Below are 15,899 nucleotides of genomic sequence, written 5' to 3' on the forward strand. Positions count from 1 at the left end.
TGTCAATATTTCTGGGATACCTTGCATGAACAGCCCTCTTCAGGTCATGCCATGACATCTCAGTTGGGCTAAGATCTAGGCTTTGACTTGGCTATTCCAAAACTCAGATTTTCTTCTTTCCAAACCATTCTGTTGTTGATTTGCTCTGGTGTTTTGGATCATTGCCCTGTTGCATCATCCAGCTTTGGTTTCAGACCACTACCCTGATACTCTCCTATAAAAGGTCTTGATACAACTTTGAATTCATTGTTCCCTCAATGATTGCAAGCTGTCCAAACCCTGAGGCAGCAAAGTAGTCCTAAACCATGATGCTTCTTCTACCATGCTTCACAGTTAGGATGCGATTTTGTTGTTGGTGTGCAGTACCTTTTTTCCTCCAAAAATAGTAGTGGGCATTTTTTTGCCAAAAAGTTCAACTTTTGTCTTACCCGTCCACGGAACATTGTCCCAAAAATGCTGTGGAACATCCAGGTGCTCTTTGCAAACTTGAGACGTGCAGCAATGGTATTGTTTGGAGAGTAGTGGTTTCTTCTGTAGTGTCCTTCCATGAACACCGTTCTTGTTCAGTGTGTTTCTTATAGTGGACACATGAACAGAGACTTCAGCAAGTTCTCGAGATTTCTGCAGGTCTTTTGCTGTTACCCTTGGATTCTTTTTCACCTCCTTTAGCAGAAATGATTGGAGCAGCTGACTTAAAATAGCTTTTGCAGAAGGCATTATCCCAGAGGTTCACATACTTTTTAAAATCTAGGCTGTGATTGTTTAAATGGTGTACTCAGTATTGACGAAAAGAAGTACAATTGTTTGTATGTTGGTTTAGAAGAAATGTGTTTGTATATTATTGTGACTTAAATGAAGATGAGACCACATTTTATGAGTACAGGTTTCCCCCACCATCCGAAGGTAGAGCGTTCCTATGGAACGGTTCGTAAGCCGGAATGTCGTAAAGCGAAGAGGCAATTACCATTTATTTATATGGTAAAAATTTGTGAGTGTTCGCAGACTCAAAAATAACCTACCAAATCATGCCAAGTAACACATAAAACCTAAAATAACAGTAACATATAGTAAAAGCAGGCATGATATGATAAATACACAGCCTATGTAACGTAGAAATACTTTTCCACAATCATTGCCTGCACTGTTCTCCGTAGCGAAAATCTCACGCAAGCACTCTCAGCAGAAGCACAGCGCAAGCGCTCTCCAGTAACCTTTAAGCTATGAAGCTGCCAAATCATACCAAATAACACATAAAAATACACAGCCAATATAAAGTAGAAATAATGTATGTACAGTGTAGTATCACTTACCGGAATTGGGAAAGCGCCGAGCACACTGTTGATGGCGTGTTAGGCTGAGTGGTCGCAGGTTGGGGTGGTGCAGTGGCCCCCACCCTCCAGGCAGCGACCGATACCGATCTGCAAAGCATGCAGGTTTACAGCTGTAGCCGGGAGGCACACAGCACATCTTTAAGAAAAAAGTCAAAATAAACAGGTGGCACCTAATTAATTAGCATGTTTATTTCAACTTTTTTCTTAAAGATGTGCTGTGTGCCTCCCGGCTACAGCTGCATTCTCCGCGAATCGGTATCTGTCCAGGGCCCGGGGGTTGGGGTGGTGGGATACTGGTTATACTGGGCGGTATCATCATCGTCTGTTTCCATTAGGGCAGGCAGCTCATCTTCTTCTATCTCTGCCTGCCTTGATGTCGAAGTTCGAGGTTCGTTGTCTGCTGTGGCTGATGTGGAAGGCTTGCTTGACTGCTGAGCCTCACGCATTTTTCTATCATACAGCTCTTTGTAAGGACTCAAACCATCTTGCAAATATGCCCTAAACCAGGGGTCCCCAACCGTTTTTGCACTGCGGACGGGTTTAATATTGACGATATTCTTGTGGACCGACCGACACGGGGGGCGGGGGGGTGTGCGGGGAAGGGTTGCCAATGGACAAGAGTAGCAGTCAAATACGTTGTGTTTACCCCGAAAAGACTACAATGACCATGAAGCCTTGCGCAGGCACCAGTGCGCATACGTGACTTACTCATGCATGTACGTCCGGATTTTTTCTACAAATCGTTTTTTGGCGATTCTGTTTGTGGGGGAGGGGTGGGTGTTAATCACGACCAGAATATAGGTGATAAGTGGCTAATACACTCAATTTCGTTTCTAAAAGGGTTTATCTAATGAATTTAATATTAAACTCAGCGCATATTTTCCTCGCATGAATATAGTGATAAGTCAATTATCGGGAGGACAGGAGAGCTTGAAGTAAGTGTTGAGTGAACTTCCAGTAGAAGTGGTAGGGGCAGGTTCGATATTATCATTTAACAAAAAATTGGATAGGTATATGGACAGGAAAGGAATGGAGGGTTATGGGCTGAGTGCAGGTCGGTGGGACCAGGTGAGAGTAGCGTTCGGCATGGACTAGAAGGGGCGAGATGGCCTGTTTCCGTTCTGTAATTGTTATATGGTTATATAAGTCAATAGCATCATAACATTTTAAGTAATGTTTGGATATTGAACACACGGCACATATTTTCCCTGTATGAACATATAAAATCATTGCAACACACCAATATCACTGAATCAGTGGGAGCCCTGGGCTTGTTTCCCTGCAACAACACGGTCCTATCGAGGGGTGATGGGAGACAGCGATACTTGAAGGGGGTTCCTTATGTCCAGTCTATTCCGCAGTTTAGTTTTCGTTGCATTCATTGCAGAGATATGTTGGAAATGGAAGCAATGTTTTCAGCGCTTTCGTGGCCAGCTCAGGATATTCAGCCTTGACTTTGATCCAGAATGCCGGCAGAGATGTTATGTCAAACATACTTTTCAGCCCGTCGTCATTTACAAGCTCGAGGAGTTGATCTCCTTCCCACACTGACATGGATGACGCATGTGTAATGAGCTCGCGTGCGTTCATGCTCAACAGTGTGTGACGGGCAATGGGGAAAGGTGCAGCTGACTCATATCGCCAAATCATATCGTTTCCTTGCGGCCCGGTAGCGCATACTTTGCAGCCCGGTGGTTGGGGACTGCTGCCCTAAACGGACGTACCCTTTCAAAATTAAAGTCGTACTTTCTCATTACTCATTCGGTTTCGTTCCTCTTTTCCTTTCCCTAACCTTTCCTCTTCCAATTGCATCAGCTTTTCATCTATCAATTCTTGGTCATGGGATGCCAAAACCTCTTCAACATCATCTTCCTCAACTTCCACAAGCCAAACTCACTTTGTCCTTACTTCGTTCACCACGATCAAAATGCTTAATTATGTCTAGTTTTACGCTAAATGTAACACCCTTACGAGCTCTTTTAGGCTTTTCCGATACCTTAGAACTCATCTTGCTAACGCTGCTCATAGGCACGTGTTTAAGCAATGCCGGTAAGATTGTCATTCCGAATCCGGGGGAGAGCAGCTGCTCGGGGCGCGCGCCGCTTTTTATCGTGCGCTGCCTTTTTCGTATCAGTGAAAACACCTTCTGTTAGCAAAAACAGGGAACTAATGTAGGTCTTTCGTAACAGTGAGGTTTCGTAAAGCGAACGTTCGAAAAGCGGGGGACACCTGTAATTAATGCAGAAAACCAGGTAATTGCAAAGGGTTCACAAACCTTTTCTTGCAACTGTATATGAACTTGCATTTGGGATACCAGCGAAATGAATTTACTGGCTGCTGCAGGGCTAAAGGTATCTTCTACTGCCTGGGAACTCTTTGTGGCTGCATTTCTGACTTGCAAACTGCTCAGGTTACAAATGGTTCACAAGAACAGAATGATGTCCTAATCTGGGGAGGACCTGCACATTATCTTGATTATTTAATTATGATTGTGGTTTGCCCAGTTGGTTGTAAAAGTTGTTGAGATTTTTAAAAGCTGACATGGGTAGAAGTTTGGAAAATATTGATAGATGTCATGGAGATGAGAAGCTTAGCACCAATCTTATTTAATGTTCGAAGGTTCTTGAGCAGCTAATTATTTTCTAATTTTTTATCAAAAAGTTGATGATGAGTTTGTTTTTTTATAAGTTCTAAATTTTTGAGTTTAAGAAATATGTAGCTTAAATCAAATCCATGTCACTCATATTTGCAAGCCAAAACATTAAGGAATGAAAAGAGGCTGTGGATCCTAACCAGGTTTTACTTCCAGTAATGAGGTGCTAATATCCTAGGCTCTACATTGTGAACTGCACCTCAGTGAAAAAGAAACTAATTGAAGGGATGGAGCAAAAACACCAGAAACAGCCAATGCTGCAAGTCCAGCAAGTTCCAACCGTTTAAGTTTTCTAATTATCTTTTAATTTTTTATCACTGAAACTATAACTTATTTTACATATTTTACAGTATGTTTGCCTTGGCCATTTTGTGACCTATTAGCATTCAGCCTAATGAGTGTATACTGGTGTTTATACCATCCTCAAATATTTTTCTTTCCTCATCTAAATTCAAAATCTCTCTATTGCATCTCCCTTGTGCTTATTTAGCCTCTCCTTAAATGCATACTATTTCCACCAGTATTTTCACCATCTCTGCCGCCATTTTTTGTGCTCTTCCCCTGCAAGTGAAATATTTTGTTTGTATCCACCTTGTCAAAATGCTTAATAATTTTAAAGTTAAGTTCTCTGTCACCTACCTTTTCTTGGGAGAATACAAATGCAGTATGATCATTTTTTTTTATTTTTGCAGCTGCATATACTCTTCAATTTCTGATATTATCTTTTTAAGTGTTCTCTACACTCTGTCTAGTGCCTCAGTGTCAGGGAAACCAGAACTGCATGCCATGCACTTAAATGTTTTCTAATCAAGATTTAATTATTTCCTACTACTCAACTTTGTTTCTTTTGGAGCCATTTCAGTGCTTTATTTATTTTCATTATGGTCTTGTGAAATTGTGATACAACTTTGTAATTGGTGTATCACTATCAGAGATCTGTTTCTTCCACTACATCACCAAACTTCCTCCTTGTATATAAAATAAACATCCATTTCTATCAAAATGCAGTGCTTGCTTTTGTGTTGAACTTTCTTTGCTATTTTTTAATATTCATTCTGCAAGTGTATTAATGCGCTCTTGTACTTTGGTGTCTCCTCAATCCTCCTTTTCTTTCTCCTAATCTAAATCTGTTATTATGTGCTCCTCAACATTTAGGATCATCCCAAATAGAAAATAACAAGATATCCACCTATCTGTTTAATATTGTCTGAGTGAACTAAGGAAGAGACACGGAGACCATAGGTGTAGATGCTGGAATCTGCAGCAAAAGCATGAGCTTCTGGAAGGACTGAGTGGGTTGGGCAGCATCTGTGGTGGGAAATGGGACAGACTGTGGCAACCCACTTTCTAGCACACACAAGCCGGCTCACAAAACAGCACGCGCAGGTAGAAGGCTGGCCCCAAAAAGGGCACCAGGCCATCATCACCAGCAGGGGGAAAATCCTGCGCGTGGAAAGGGTCTGGGAATATGCATTCCCCACAGCAGTCCTGCCCCAGGGAGGGCGGGAATGGGAAGGCTTTAAAGCAGGCCGCGAAGTTTGAATAAATCTCTTTATCACAACTCCAACTCACTGACTCCGTGTGGTTATTCTAGCACTGTGTGTAGCACACCGCTACATTTGGTGACCCCGACGGCCCAAACGATATTTGGGCCAGAGATGACTGACGCCGCATCTGTTCACGCAGTTTCGTTACAACTGCCAAGCTTTTGGCCGCTGAGATCTCGTCTGTGGTTTGAACAGGCAGAAGCACAATTCCACATTCGGCAGATAACCTCGGAGTCCACTCATTACTACTACGTGCTGAGCTCCCTCGACCAGGAGACTGCTGCACAAGTTGAGGAGTTTATACAGTCGCCCCCGGAGAACGGCAAATACACAGCATTCAAAACCCTGCTAATAAGGACTTTTGAACTCTCACAGCGCGAACGAGCACGCCGCTTAATGCACCTGGATGGTTTGGGAGACAGACCGCCGTCGGCATTAATGAACGAAATGCTGGCCCTGGCTGAAGGACACAAACCCTGGCTCATGTTTGAGCAGGCGTTCCTAGAGCAACTGCCCGAGGACATATGCCTGCTGCTGTCCAACACAGATTTCAGCGACCCCCAGGGGGTGGCGGCCTGGGCAGATGTGCTGTGGAATGCCAAGATGGAGAGAGGGGCATCCGTCGCACAGATCACCAAGCCGTGGGCCCAACGGCAGACCAGACCAGGCCTGGCAGCAGAGCCCAACGAACAATGGTGCTTCTACCACCAGCGGTGGAGCACAGAGGCCCGCCGCTGTAGACCACCCTGCAAATTCCCGGGAAACGCCAACGCCCAGCCGCCGCCGATCGCTGTGGCGGCTGGCCATCTGGACAGCCTCCTGTACGTCTGGGACAAGCAGTCGGGACGCCGATTTTTGGTCGACACCAGAGCGGAAATCAGCGTTTTACCTCCAACGAGTTACGACATCCGCAACAGAGAACCGGGACCCACCCTGAGGGCCACAAATGGCAGCACAATACGAACCTATGGTACCCGCATGGTGCGGCTACAGTTCAGCTCCAGCCAGTTCATGTGGGACTTCACACTGGCCGCCGTGGCCCAACCACTGCTGGGGGCGGATTTTCTGCGAGCCCACAGCCTGCTGGTCGACCTGCAAGGGAAGTGATTAGTCCATGCCAAGACTTTTCAAACGTTCTCCCTGGGTGAAGCAAAGTTGCCAGCCCCACACCTGGACTCCATCACGCTGTCCAACGATGAATTCACCAGGGCCCTGGCGGATTTCCCATCAGTACTGACACCGCAGTTCACGGCAACCATGCCCAGACACGGAGTACAGCACCACATCCCGACCCTGGGACCACCCCTCCACGCCCGTGCTCGAAGGCTTCCCCCGGACGAGCTCCGACTGGCGAAGGAGGAGTTCAAGAAGATGGAGGAATTGGGGATCATACAACGGTCTGACAGCCCATGGGCCTCCCCCTTGCACATGGTGCCCAAGGCAACGGGGGCTGGAGACCATGCGGTGACTACTGCAGACTGAACAAGGCTACAACGCCAGACCGCTACCCTGTGCCACACATTCAAGACTTTGCAGCAAACCTACACGGCGCAAGGATCTTTTCCAAGGTAGACCTCGTCCGGGGATACCATCAAATCCCGGTACATCTGGACGACATCCCCAAAACAGCACTCATCACCCAGTTTGGACTTTTCGAATTCCTCCGAATGCCGTTCGGTCTAAAGAATGCCGCACAGACGTTCCAGCGGCTAATGGACGCGGTGGGACGCGACCTGGACTTTGCATTCATCTATTTGGACGACATCCTCATAGCCAGCAGTAGTCGTCAAGAGCATCTGTCCCACGTCTGCCAGCTCTACTCCCGCCTGAGCGAATTCGGCCTTACAATCAACCCGGCCAAATGCCAGTTCGGACTCGACACCATCGACTTCCTGGGCCACAGGATTACTAAAGACGGGGCAACCCCTCTGCCTGCCAGGTAGATGCGGTCCGCCACTTCCCCCGACCCAACACAATCAAAGGCTTGCGGGAATTCGGGGGTATGGTGAATTTCTACCACCGCTTCCTCCCCTCAGCAGCCCGAACCATGCGCCCCCTGTTCACTCTGATGTCGGGTAAGGGCAAGGACATTACCTGGGACGAAGAGGCCACAGCCGCTTTCGTTAAAACCAAAGAAGCCTTGGCAAACGCCGCGATGCTAGTGCACCCCAGAACGGACGTTCGTACTGCCCTCACGGTGGATGCATCCAGCACAGCAGTCGGTAGAGTGCTGGAACAACTCATCGAGGATCGCTGGCAACCCCTGGCGTTCTTCAGCAAACACCTACGACCACCTGAACTCAAATACAGTGCTTTCGACCAGGAGCTATTAGCACTATACCTGGCAATCCGGCATTTCAGGTACTTCTTAGAAAGTAGGCCCTTCACCACATTCACAGACCACAAACCGCTTACCTTTGCGTTCACGAAGGTGTCCGACCCCTGGTCGTCCTGCCAGCAGCAACATCTGTCCTACATCTCTGAGTACACAACGGACATCCGGCATGTCTCGGGAAAGGACAACGTCGTGGCGGACGCACTATCCAGACATACCATACAGGCCCTGTCCCAGGGGTTGGACTATGCAGCGCTGGCAGAGGCACAGCAGGCAGACACTGAGATCCCCAGTTACAGGACTGCAGTCTCCGGTTTGCAGCTCCAAGACCTCCCCGTAGGCCCAGGAGAGAGGACCCTACTATGTGACGTAGCTACCAGCCAACCCCGCCCCGTCATCCCGGCAGCCTGGCGCCGGTGGGTTTTCGAGTCCATTCACAACTTCGCGCACCTCTCCATCAGGACAACAGTCCGGCTGGTCGCCAACAGGTTCGTGTGGCATGGACTTCGTAAGCAGGTCAGTGAATGGGCGGAAACATGCATGCAGTGCCAAACGGCCAAGGTGCAGCGGCACACCAAGGCTCCGCCGCAGCAGTTCAAACCCCCCTGCCGGAGGTTCGACCACATTCATGTGGATATCGTGGGGCCCCTGCCAGGGTCACGAGGAGCGCGGTAGCTCCTAACTATGATAGATCGGTTCACCAGATGGCCAGGGGCAGTCCCGCTCAGCGACACCACCTCCGAATCCTGCGCCCAAGCACTGATCGCAACCTAGGTAGCCCGCTTCGGAGTACCAGCCCACATTACCTCCAACAGGGGTGCCCAGTTCACCTCCAGCCTGTGGTCGGCTATGGCCAGCCTTTTAGGATCGCAGCTACACCACACAACTGCCTACCACCCACAGTCGAACGGACTAGTGGAGCGTTTCCACTGTCACCTGAAGTTGGCTCTCATGGCCCGCCTGGAAGGGCCTAACTGGGTGGACGAACTTCCCTGGGTCCTGCTCGGAATCCGCACGGCACCCAAAGAGGATCTGCACGCCTCGTCGGCCGAGTTGGTGTATAGCGCACCCCTGGTAGTCCCAGGAGAGTTCATACCAGCCCCAAGGGGGCAAGAAAAAGAACCCACAGCAGTCCTGGACAGACTACGTGAGAGGCTCAGTAACCTGGCCCCCATACCCACTTCACAGCACGGACAGAGCCCGACCTGCGTACCCAAAGACCTGCAGAATTGTAAGTTTCTTTTTGTACAACGGGGCGGACACCGGGCACCGCTACAGCGGACCTACGAGGGGCCGTTTAAGGTGATCAGGAACAACGGGTCCACATTCGTGCTGGACATTGGGGGGAGAGAGGAGGTCTTCAAGGTGGACCGACTCAAACCGGCCCATGTAGACTTGGCACAACTGGTCCAGGCTCAGGCACCGCGGCGCAGGGGCAGACCTCCCAAACAGAGGCCGATCCAGACTGTGGACATTGGGGGAGGTATCACCAGTTCTGGGGGGAGGCGGGTTATGTGGCGACCCACTTTCTAGCACACACGAACCGGCTCACGAAACAGCGCGCGCAGGCAGAGGACCGGCCCCAAAAAGGGCGCCAGGCCATCTTCACCAGCAGGGGGAAAATCCCATGCGCGGAAAGGGTCTGGGAATATGCATTCCCCACAGCAGTCCTGCCCCAGGGAGGGCGGGAACGGGAAGGCTTTAAAGCAGGCCGCGAAGTTTGAATAAATCAATTTATCGCAACTCCAACTCACTGACTCCATGTGGTTATTCTTGCGCTGTGTGTAGCACACCGCTACAACATGCATGAGAAATAGAATCTTAAGCAGCAGATGTTTCACTTCTGCATTGCATGCACCCACCTCCAACCAACAGCATTGGAAGTGATACTGTCGATGACATATTTCTCTTGTCCACACTGAGACAAATAAACACGTATTATATCAACAGCAAATTCATCCCTGAGAATTCCATGAATTCTCTAGCATTTTTGTAATTTTATGCTGCAGAAAAAGTATGTTAATCTGTATAAAGAATTTGCATGTAATTACAAACCTCCGTGTTGTATACATTCACAGTCCAACTCTGGCCACAGTGTGACCACCTGGATCCTCCCTCACACGAAGTAGAGAAGCGTTAGGTCTGAAGTGCACATGAAACATTCAACGTGCAGTAGAGTACCAGTGGGGTGGGCATTTTTGCCTGAAAGATTGGAGTTTGCTCCAGAATCGAGTATCCTGAAGGGTGATGCATCACAAATTACAGAATTTAGTAAGGGTATTTATAACATGATTGGGGGCATCAACCAAAAAGTTGCAAGAGAGATACTCAAGGACTCGAGCAGAAATGTATATTGAAAATGGAACAATTATCAATAAGCAAAAATAAGATGAGATATTTTTGCACAAGGGTAATGTTGGCACTTTTGAATGAGGGGACAGTATCTGTTGAAATGGTGCTATGCACAAAGTCAGAAAGCAAAGGGAACAGGAAGGAAAGATTTTAAACAAGTGGAGTATTAGGTGATGGAGAAGACATGGAGAGGTGTACTAGAAGATGGAAGATGGACTATAGAATAACAGGACTTCAGAATTATGATAAGGAGTGGTATGAGGTAGTTTGGCATGTTGGCCAAAAGTAAAAGAATTAAACGGTATGATCAGACTGGTCCTGAAGAAGGGGCTTGACCCAAAATGTCTAATATTCACTTCCCTCCATAGATTCTGCCTGACTTGCTAAGTTCCTCCAGTATTTTGTGTGCTGCAGAACCTCATGAAAAGAAGGGCAAAATATTCTGTTCACTCCGAAGTAAACGGAAAGATATACATCGTGAGGAATCCAAGGATGTGATAGAGGTGCTCCAGGTAGTGATTAAAGCTATAGAAAGAGAAAGTGCTACATAGTTAAAGGTAAACCATGAAAATAATGGGAAAATAGCAAAGCAGAATATTCTAGTGAGACTAAGTAAAGAACAAATCATCAGAGATCGAAGTGGAAATGGAGAGTACTTCTTTGAAAAATATCCTCTGGAGCCCAAAGGATTTCAACTTCATGAAGCCGCTAGACACATGTAAATAATTCCGCTTAGAAAATTAATTTTTTCTTCAGATGAAAACTGAAATAGGTTCCCACATCCAGATGATGGAGGAATGTTATTTTTATACTGAAGGTTTCACTTACTAAGATCTTAGATCTTTACTGTAATTTCAGTACACATTTTATCCATATACACTTCCAATAAATGTCAAGAGTATTAGCTGCAAAATATAGAGAAACTACTTTAAACATTTAAACAGTTAAACTGAGGCACTGAACAGCTTGAGCAACCTACGTACAAAATGCTTATTCTTCAAAAACAGAATATACCGTAAATTCCGGTGTATAAGCCAAAAATTTGGCCCTAAATTTTGGTCCTAAAATTAGTGGGTCAGCTTATACAGAGGGTGCCAACTTTGGAAAAACAAATACACGGAAGACAGGTCGTACTTATTAGCTGTTTTTGAGTCAAATACAAAAGAAGATACAAACGCTTATGAAATCTACGCAAAAGAAAAGATCTACAAAACACATTCTGTTTCTTAATTTACTTGTACACACTGTTGTCGTCAAATGTTCAGAGCTTGAAACTCTCACACTCTTCATTATCTGACTCTCCGAAAATCACGTCCCATTCTTCAGCAGTCACCATATCATCGTAAGGATTGTCAATTTCTGCTTTGACATCGTCATTTGCAGCTTTACTGGCTGCCAAATCTCCCAGTCTTCTTCCCAAAGCAAATGATCTTCAGTGCCATTCAAAGCATTGCTGATGCTGCACTTCTTGAAGGCCTTCACAATGCACGCGGCCTTCATTTCCTCCAACGATTGCACTATCCACTGGCAAACTGTAGCTAGAGATGCGGCCCTCATATTTCCTGCTGGAGTGAATGACTGATTTCCAGACATCATCTATTCGTTCCACTGTCAACGCATGAATTCCTTGAATGGTCTGTTTAAACTCACATCTAGTGACTGGAGCACGGACGTCAAACCACTGGGGATGACTGTAATGCCCATATTTTCAGCTTTCAGTGCTGCTTTTGTCTCACCTGACAAGTGCGCTTTGAACATGTCCCAGGTAAGTAGCAACTTTTCCTCCCTGAAACCTTTGGGACGTTGACGCCACACCTCTTTAACCCACTTCAAGCAACCCGCTTCGTCCATCCAGCCGCGTTCTTGAATGTAAACAACATCCCCCCCCCCCGGGAATTTTTCTTTCTTTGGGAATGTTTTCCTCTTAAAAGTCACCATCGGTGGTAGTTTGGTCCCATCAGCCATACACATTAACATGACAGTAAAATGCTGCTTCTCGTGTCCAGTTGTTTTGAGAAGGACTGTTTTTTCCCCCTTCTGATTGACAGTGTGGTTGCCAGCAAAATCAAAAAACATTGGTGTCTCGTCCACATTAGCAATCAGTGAGAGCGGGTAAGAATGTGCCTTTCGATGCTTAATTGCAGACAATTGGAAGGCCATAATCTTATCCTCAAGGTCACTGGGCAACTTCTGAGCAATCTTTGTTTTTTTGTCTCAACACAAGATCACATCTATTCATAAATTGGGTGCACCAACTTCACCTAGCTTTGAAATTTTTGCTGACCTCACGGTGTTTTTCGGCCCATTTCAACGCTTGAACTCGAATCATTTTTCTGGTAACAATGTATCCAGACGATCGCTGGGGATTCACCCACTCTAAAACTTCTTCTTCCAGTTCTGGCTACTGGCATGTTTTCCTGCGGTTTGCACATTTCGTCTTTGGCATTTCCCTCAGCATGTCCTCTGCCTTTCTCTACTCTCTCGCTTGTTTCTCGTTTACGCTAAACTTCTTAGCAGCTGCAGAATTATTCGTTCCTTTAGCAAAATCAACAACCTTCAGCTTGAAGCCAACATCATATCGCATTTGTTTTAATCTTTTGTACATGGTGGTCACAAATTCAATACTGAGTACACATACTGATCCTGCCACCCCATGTTATGTTTTAACGAGATTACAATGGGTGCTAAATGGTTTCTCGGGGGTTACATTTCAGAGGATCCTTTACCATTGGGAACCTAATCCAAAACTTCCCTCCCTGATTTATTTATTAAGAATTCCCTTATAACGCTCTATAATGTGTAGGCCTATTTTCTTAGCAGGTACTGGTACACAAAATTTCCAGGTTCCGGATCCGGCAAAGCTGAGTACAGGCATGTGAGATCTTGTGATCTTTTCTGGTTAAATCAAAAACCTCTACAAAAAGGGTAGGCTTATACAAAGGTAACATGAAAAAGTCACTTTTTTAAACCTTGAAAATTGGGGGGGGGGGGGGTCGGCTTATACACCGGAATTTACGGTACTTAACGTTGCAGTGCATTGTCACTGAGCTTGGCACTGAACTTGCCCTCAAATTTATTTTTCCAATACATCTCATTGTCCTACACAATTAATGAACTGCTGGTCACATCTGTGAAAAGAAATGGGCAGTTGACTTTTTGGGTCCAGATGAAGGATCTCAATTTGAAATACTGTCTAGTAGCGGTGTGCTACACACAGCGCTAGAATAACCACACGGAGTCAGTGAGTTGGAGTTGCGATAAAGAGATTTATTCAAACTTCGCGGCCTGCTTTAAAGCCTTCCCGTTCCCGCCCTCCCTGGGGCGGGAGTGCTGTGGGGAATGCATATTCCCAGACCCTTTCCGCGCGCGGGATTTTCCCCCTGCTGGTGGAGATGGCCTGGCGCCCTTTTTGGGGTGGGCCCTCTGCCCGCGCGCGCTGTTTCGTGAGCCGGTTCGTGTGTGCTAGAAAGTAGGTCGCCACAATGTCACCTGAGGCAATTGGTTTCTTGTCCTTATTTTTTTTGAATAAGGTGTGTATTTGCAATATGAAACTATAGCTTAAGTTACCATTCATAATACAGGACAGTTCATTTAGGTGGTGCAACTATTTCTGTCATTTTAGGATATACTGCTCTGCAATATTTAATTGTTGACAAAGCATTTAAAGACCAGCAAGTTTCCATCAGTCTTGTGTCTTTCAGCAAGTTAATAGTCAGCATAGTCGATGTTTGTCCTTGGAGTAGCCTTACGGTCTCTATAAGTTTGTTGTACGGACACTCTTTACAAATGCATTTTGTGTAAGGATGTTGATGATGTTTATCCTTCTTAGAGTTTGTGCATGAAGGATCTGACAGGGAGGACCATTTTCACCTTCAATTAGGCAACATCACAGTACTTGATCGAAAATTCCGGTGGTGAGGCAGTCCATCAAGAGACTTCAACAGTATGTGCAGGAAGGCGAAAAGTGTAATCTTCTGCACAGCTTTTCTGTGAAAGAAAGATCTGAACTGAATTATGTGCAGCAACAGGGCTAGATCCATCTTTTGCCATATCAGAGATCAGGGGAACCTATCCATTTCCCACTCATATAGGTTGAACTGTACGACTGCTAAACATGTAGATCATTCTAAAGTTCAAAGTAAATTTATTGTCAAAGTTCATATACTGTATGTCACCATGTACAATCCTGAGATTCATTTCCTTGCAGGCATACTGAATAAATCCAATAACACTGCACTAACTATGTGTACAACCAGTGTAAAAGACAACAAGCTGTGCAAATACAAAAAGAAAGAAAGGATAATAATAATAAATAAAGAAGCAATAAATATCAAGAGCGTGAGTTGAAGATTCCTTGAAAGTGAGTCCAGGGATTGTGGGAACATTTCAGTGCTGGGGCATGTGAAGTTGAGTGAAGTTATCCCCTTTGGTTCAAGAGCCTGTGGTGAGGGGTAATAGCTGTTCCTGAACCTGGCAGCGTAAGTCCTAAGGCTCCAAAGTACCTTCTTCCTGATAGCAGCGGTGAAAAGACAGCATTACCTGGGTGGTGAGGGTCCCTGATGATGGATCCTGCTTTCCTGCTTTCCTGTGATAACACTTTGTGTAGAAGTGCTCAATGGTGGGAAGGGCTTTACCCGTGATGGTCTGGGCCATATTGACTACTTTATGTATGATTTTCCATTCAAGGGTATTGGTGTTTCCATACCAGACTGTGATGCAGCCAGTCAATATACTCTCCATCACACATCCATAGAATCTTCACAAACTCCAAAGGAAACAGAGGCACTGCTGAGTTTTATTTGTAATTGCCACCATGCAATTTAAAGTTACTGACCATCTCCACCTCTGATTCCCCCCCCCCACCACCCCCGAGGACAGGCTCATGACTAATATGTACTAGTATTTGTAAAATAGTCTGCTTTGCAATTGAACTTACAGATATTAAACCTCTGAAGTTTTCCTGTAATGGCTGAATGTTAAATTTGAGTTCATTTATCTGTTTTGGGTGGTCCCTACCTCTTTGAATAATTAGCTTATCTTCCTTTGCTTTAGGTTGAACACTTGCTAGAAGGCTACCTTCAAGATGTTGGGATCCAGGAAGACCAGTTTTTGGAAGCCTGCAATTCTCCACTTGCACAGTCTGAATCATTTCGGGTAAAGAAGTAAATTTTGTGATTGTTGTCATTTAGATTCAAACTCACAGACTATGACTGATGTATGCTATTTTGATTAATACTTCAAAATACGAATTACAGTAAAGGACAGGTTTGCTTCTACTTTGGTTCACATTTTCTCTTGTCCCTGGGTTAAGCCCTTGGTCCAATGACTTAAGTATGTCACAACTGAAAGATGCCTGCTAATCTGACTCCCACTCTTCTTATTCTGGCCTGTTGACTACCTTCAAATTTTAATTGCATCATTTTGTGGCAGCCTTTAGTGTCAAAACCTGAGGCTCTAGAATTCCTTCTATGCATCTCTTGGCGTTTAGAATCATAGAGCACTACAGCACAGAAACAGGTCCTTTGGCCTATCTAGTCTATACCAAACTATTCTTCTACCTATCCATACGACCTGCCCTGGTCCGTAGCCCTCCATATCTCTCCCATCCATGTATGCAAACTCCTCTTACGTATTGCAAATGAACCCACATTCACCACTTCTGCTTGTATCTCAATCCATAC

At 45.8% G+C, this 15,899-nt stretch overlaps 1 protein-coding gene across 2 annotated transcripts in view; it reads left to right on the forward strand.

Moving 5' to 3' along the window:
* The window catches only part of cfap36 (cilia and flagella associated protein 36), a 120,551-nt gene that overhangs the window by 8,054 nt on the left and 96,598 nt on the right, over positions 1–15,899 (forward strand). For both annotated transcript variants that reach the window (XM_063055925.1, XM_063055926.1), the window contains exon 3: positions 15,271–15,372. In XM_063055925.1, coding sequence (XP_062911995.1) covers positions 15,271–15,372 — 102 coding nt within the window. The remainder of the gene's footprint in view (positions 1–15,270; positions 15,373–15,899) is intronic.

This window comes from Mobula hypostoma, chromosome 8, assembly GCF_963921235.1.
Source record: "Mobula hypostoma chromosome 8, sMobHyp1.1, whole genome shotgun sequence".
Taxonomy (NCBI): domain Eukaryota; kingdom Metazoa; phylum Chordata; class Chondrichthyes; order Myliobatiformes; family Myliobatidae; genus Mobula; species Mobula hypostoma.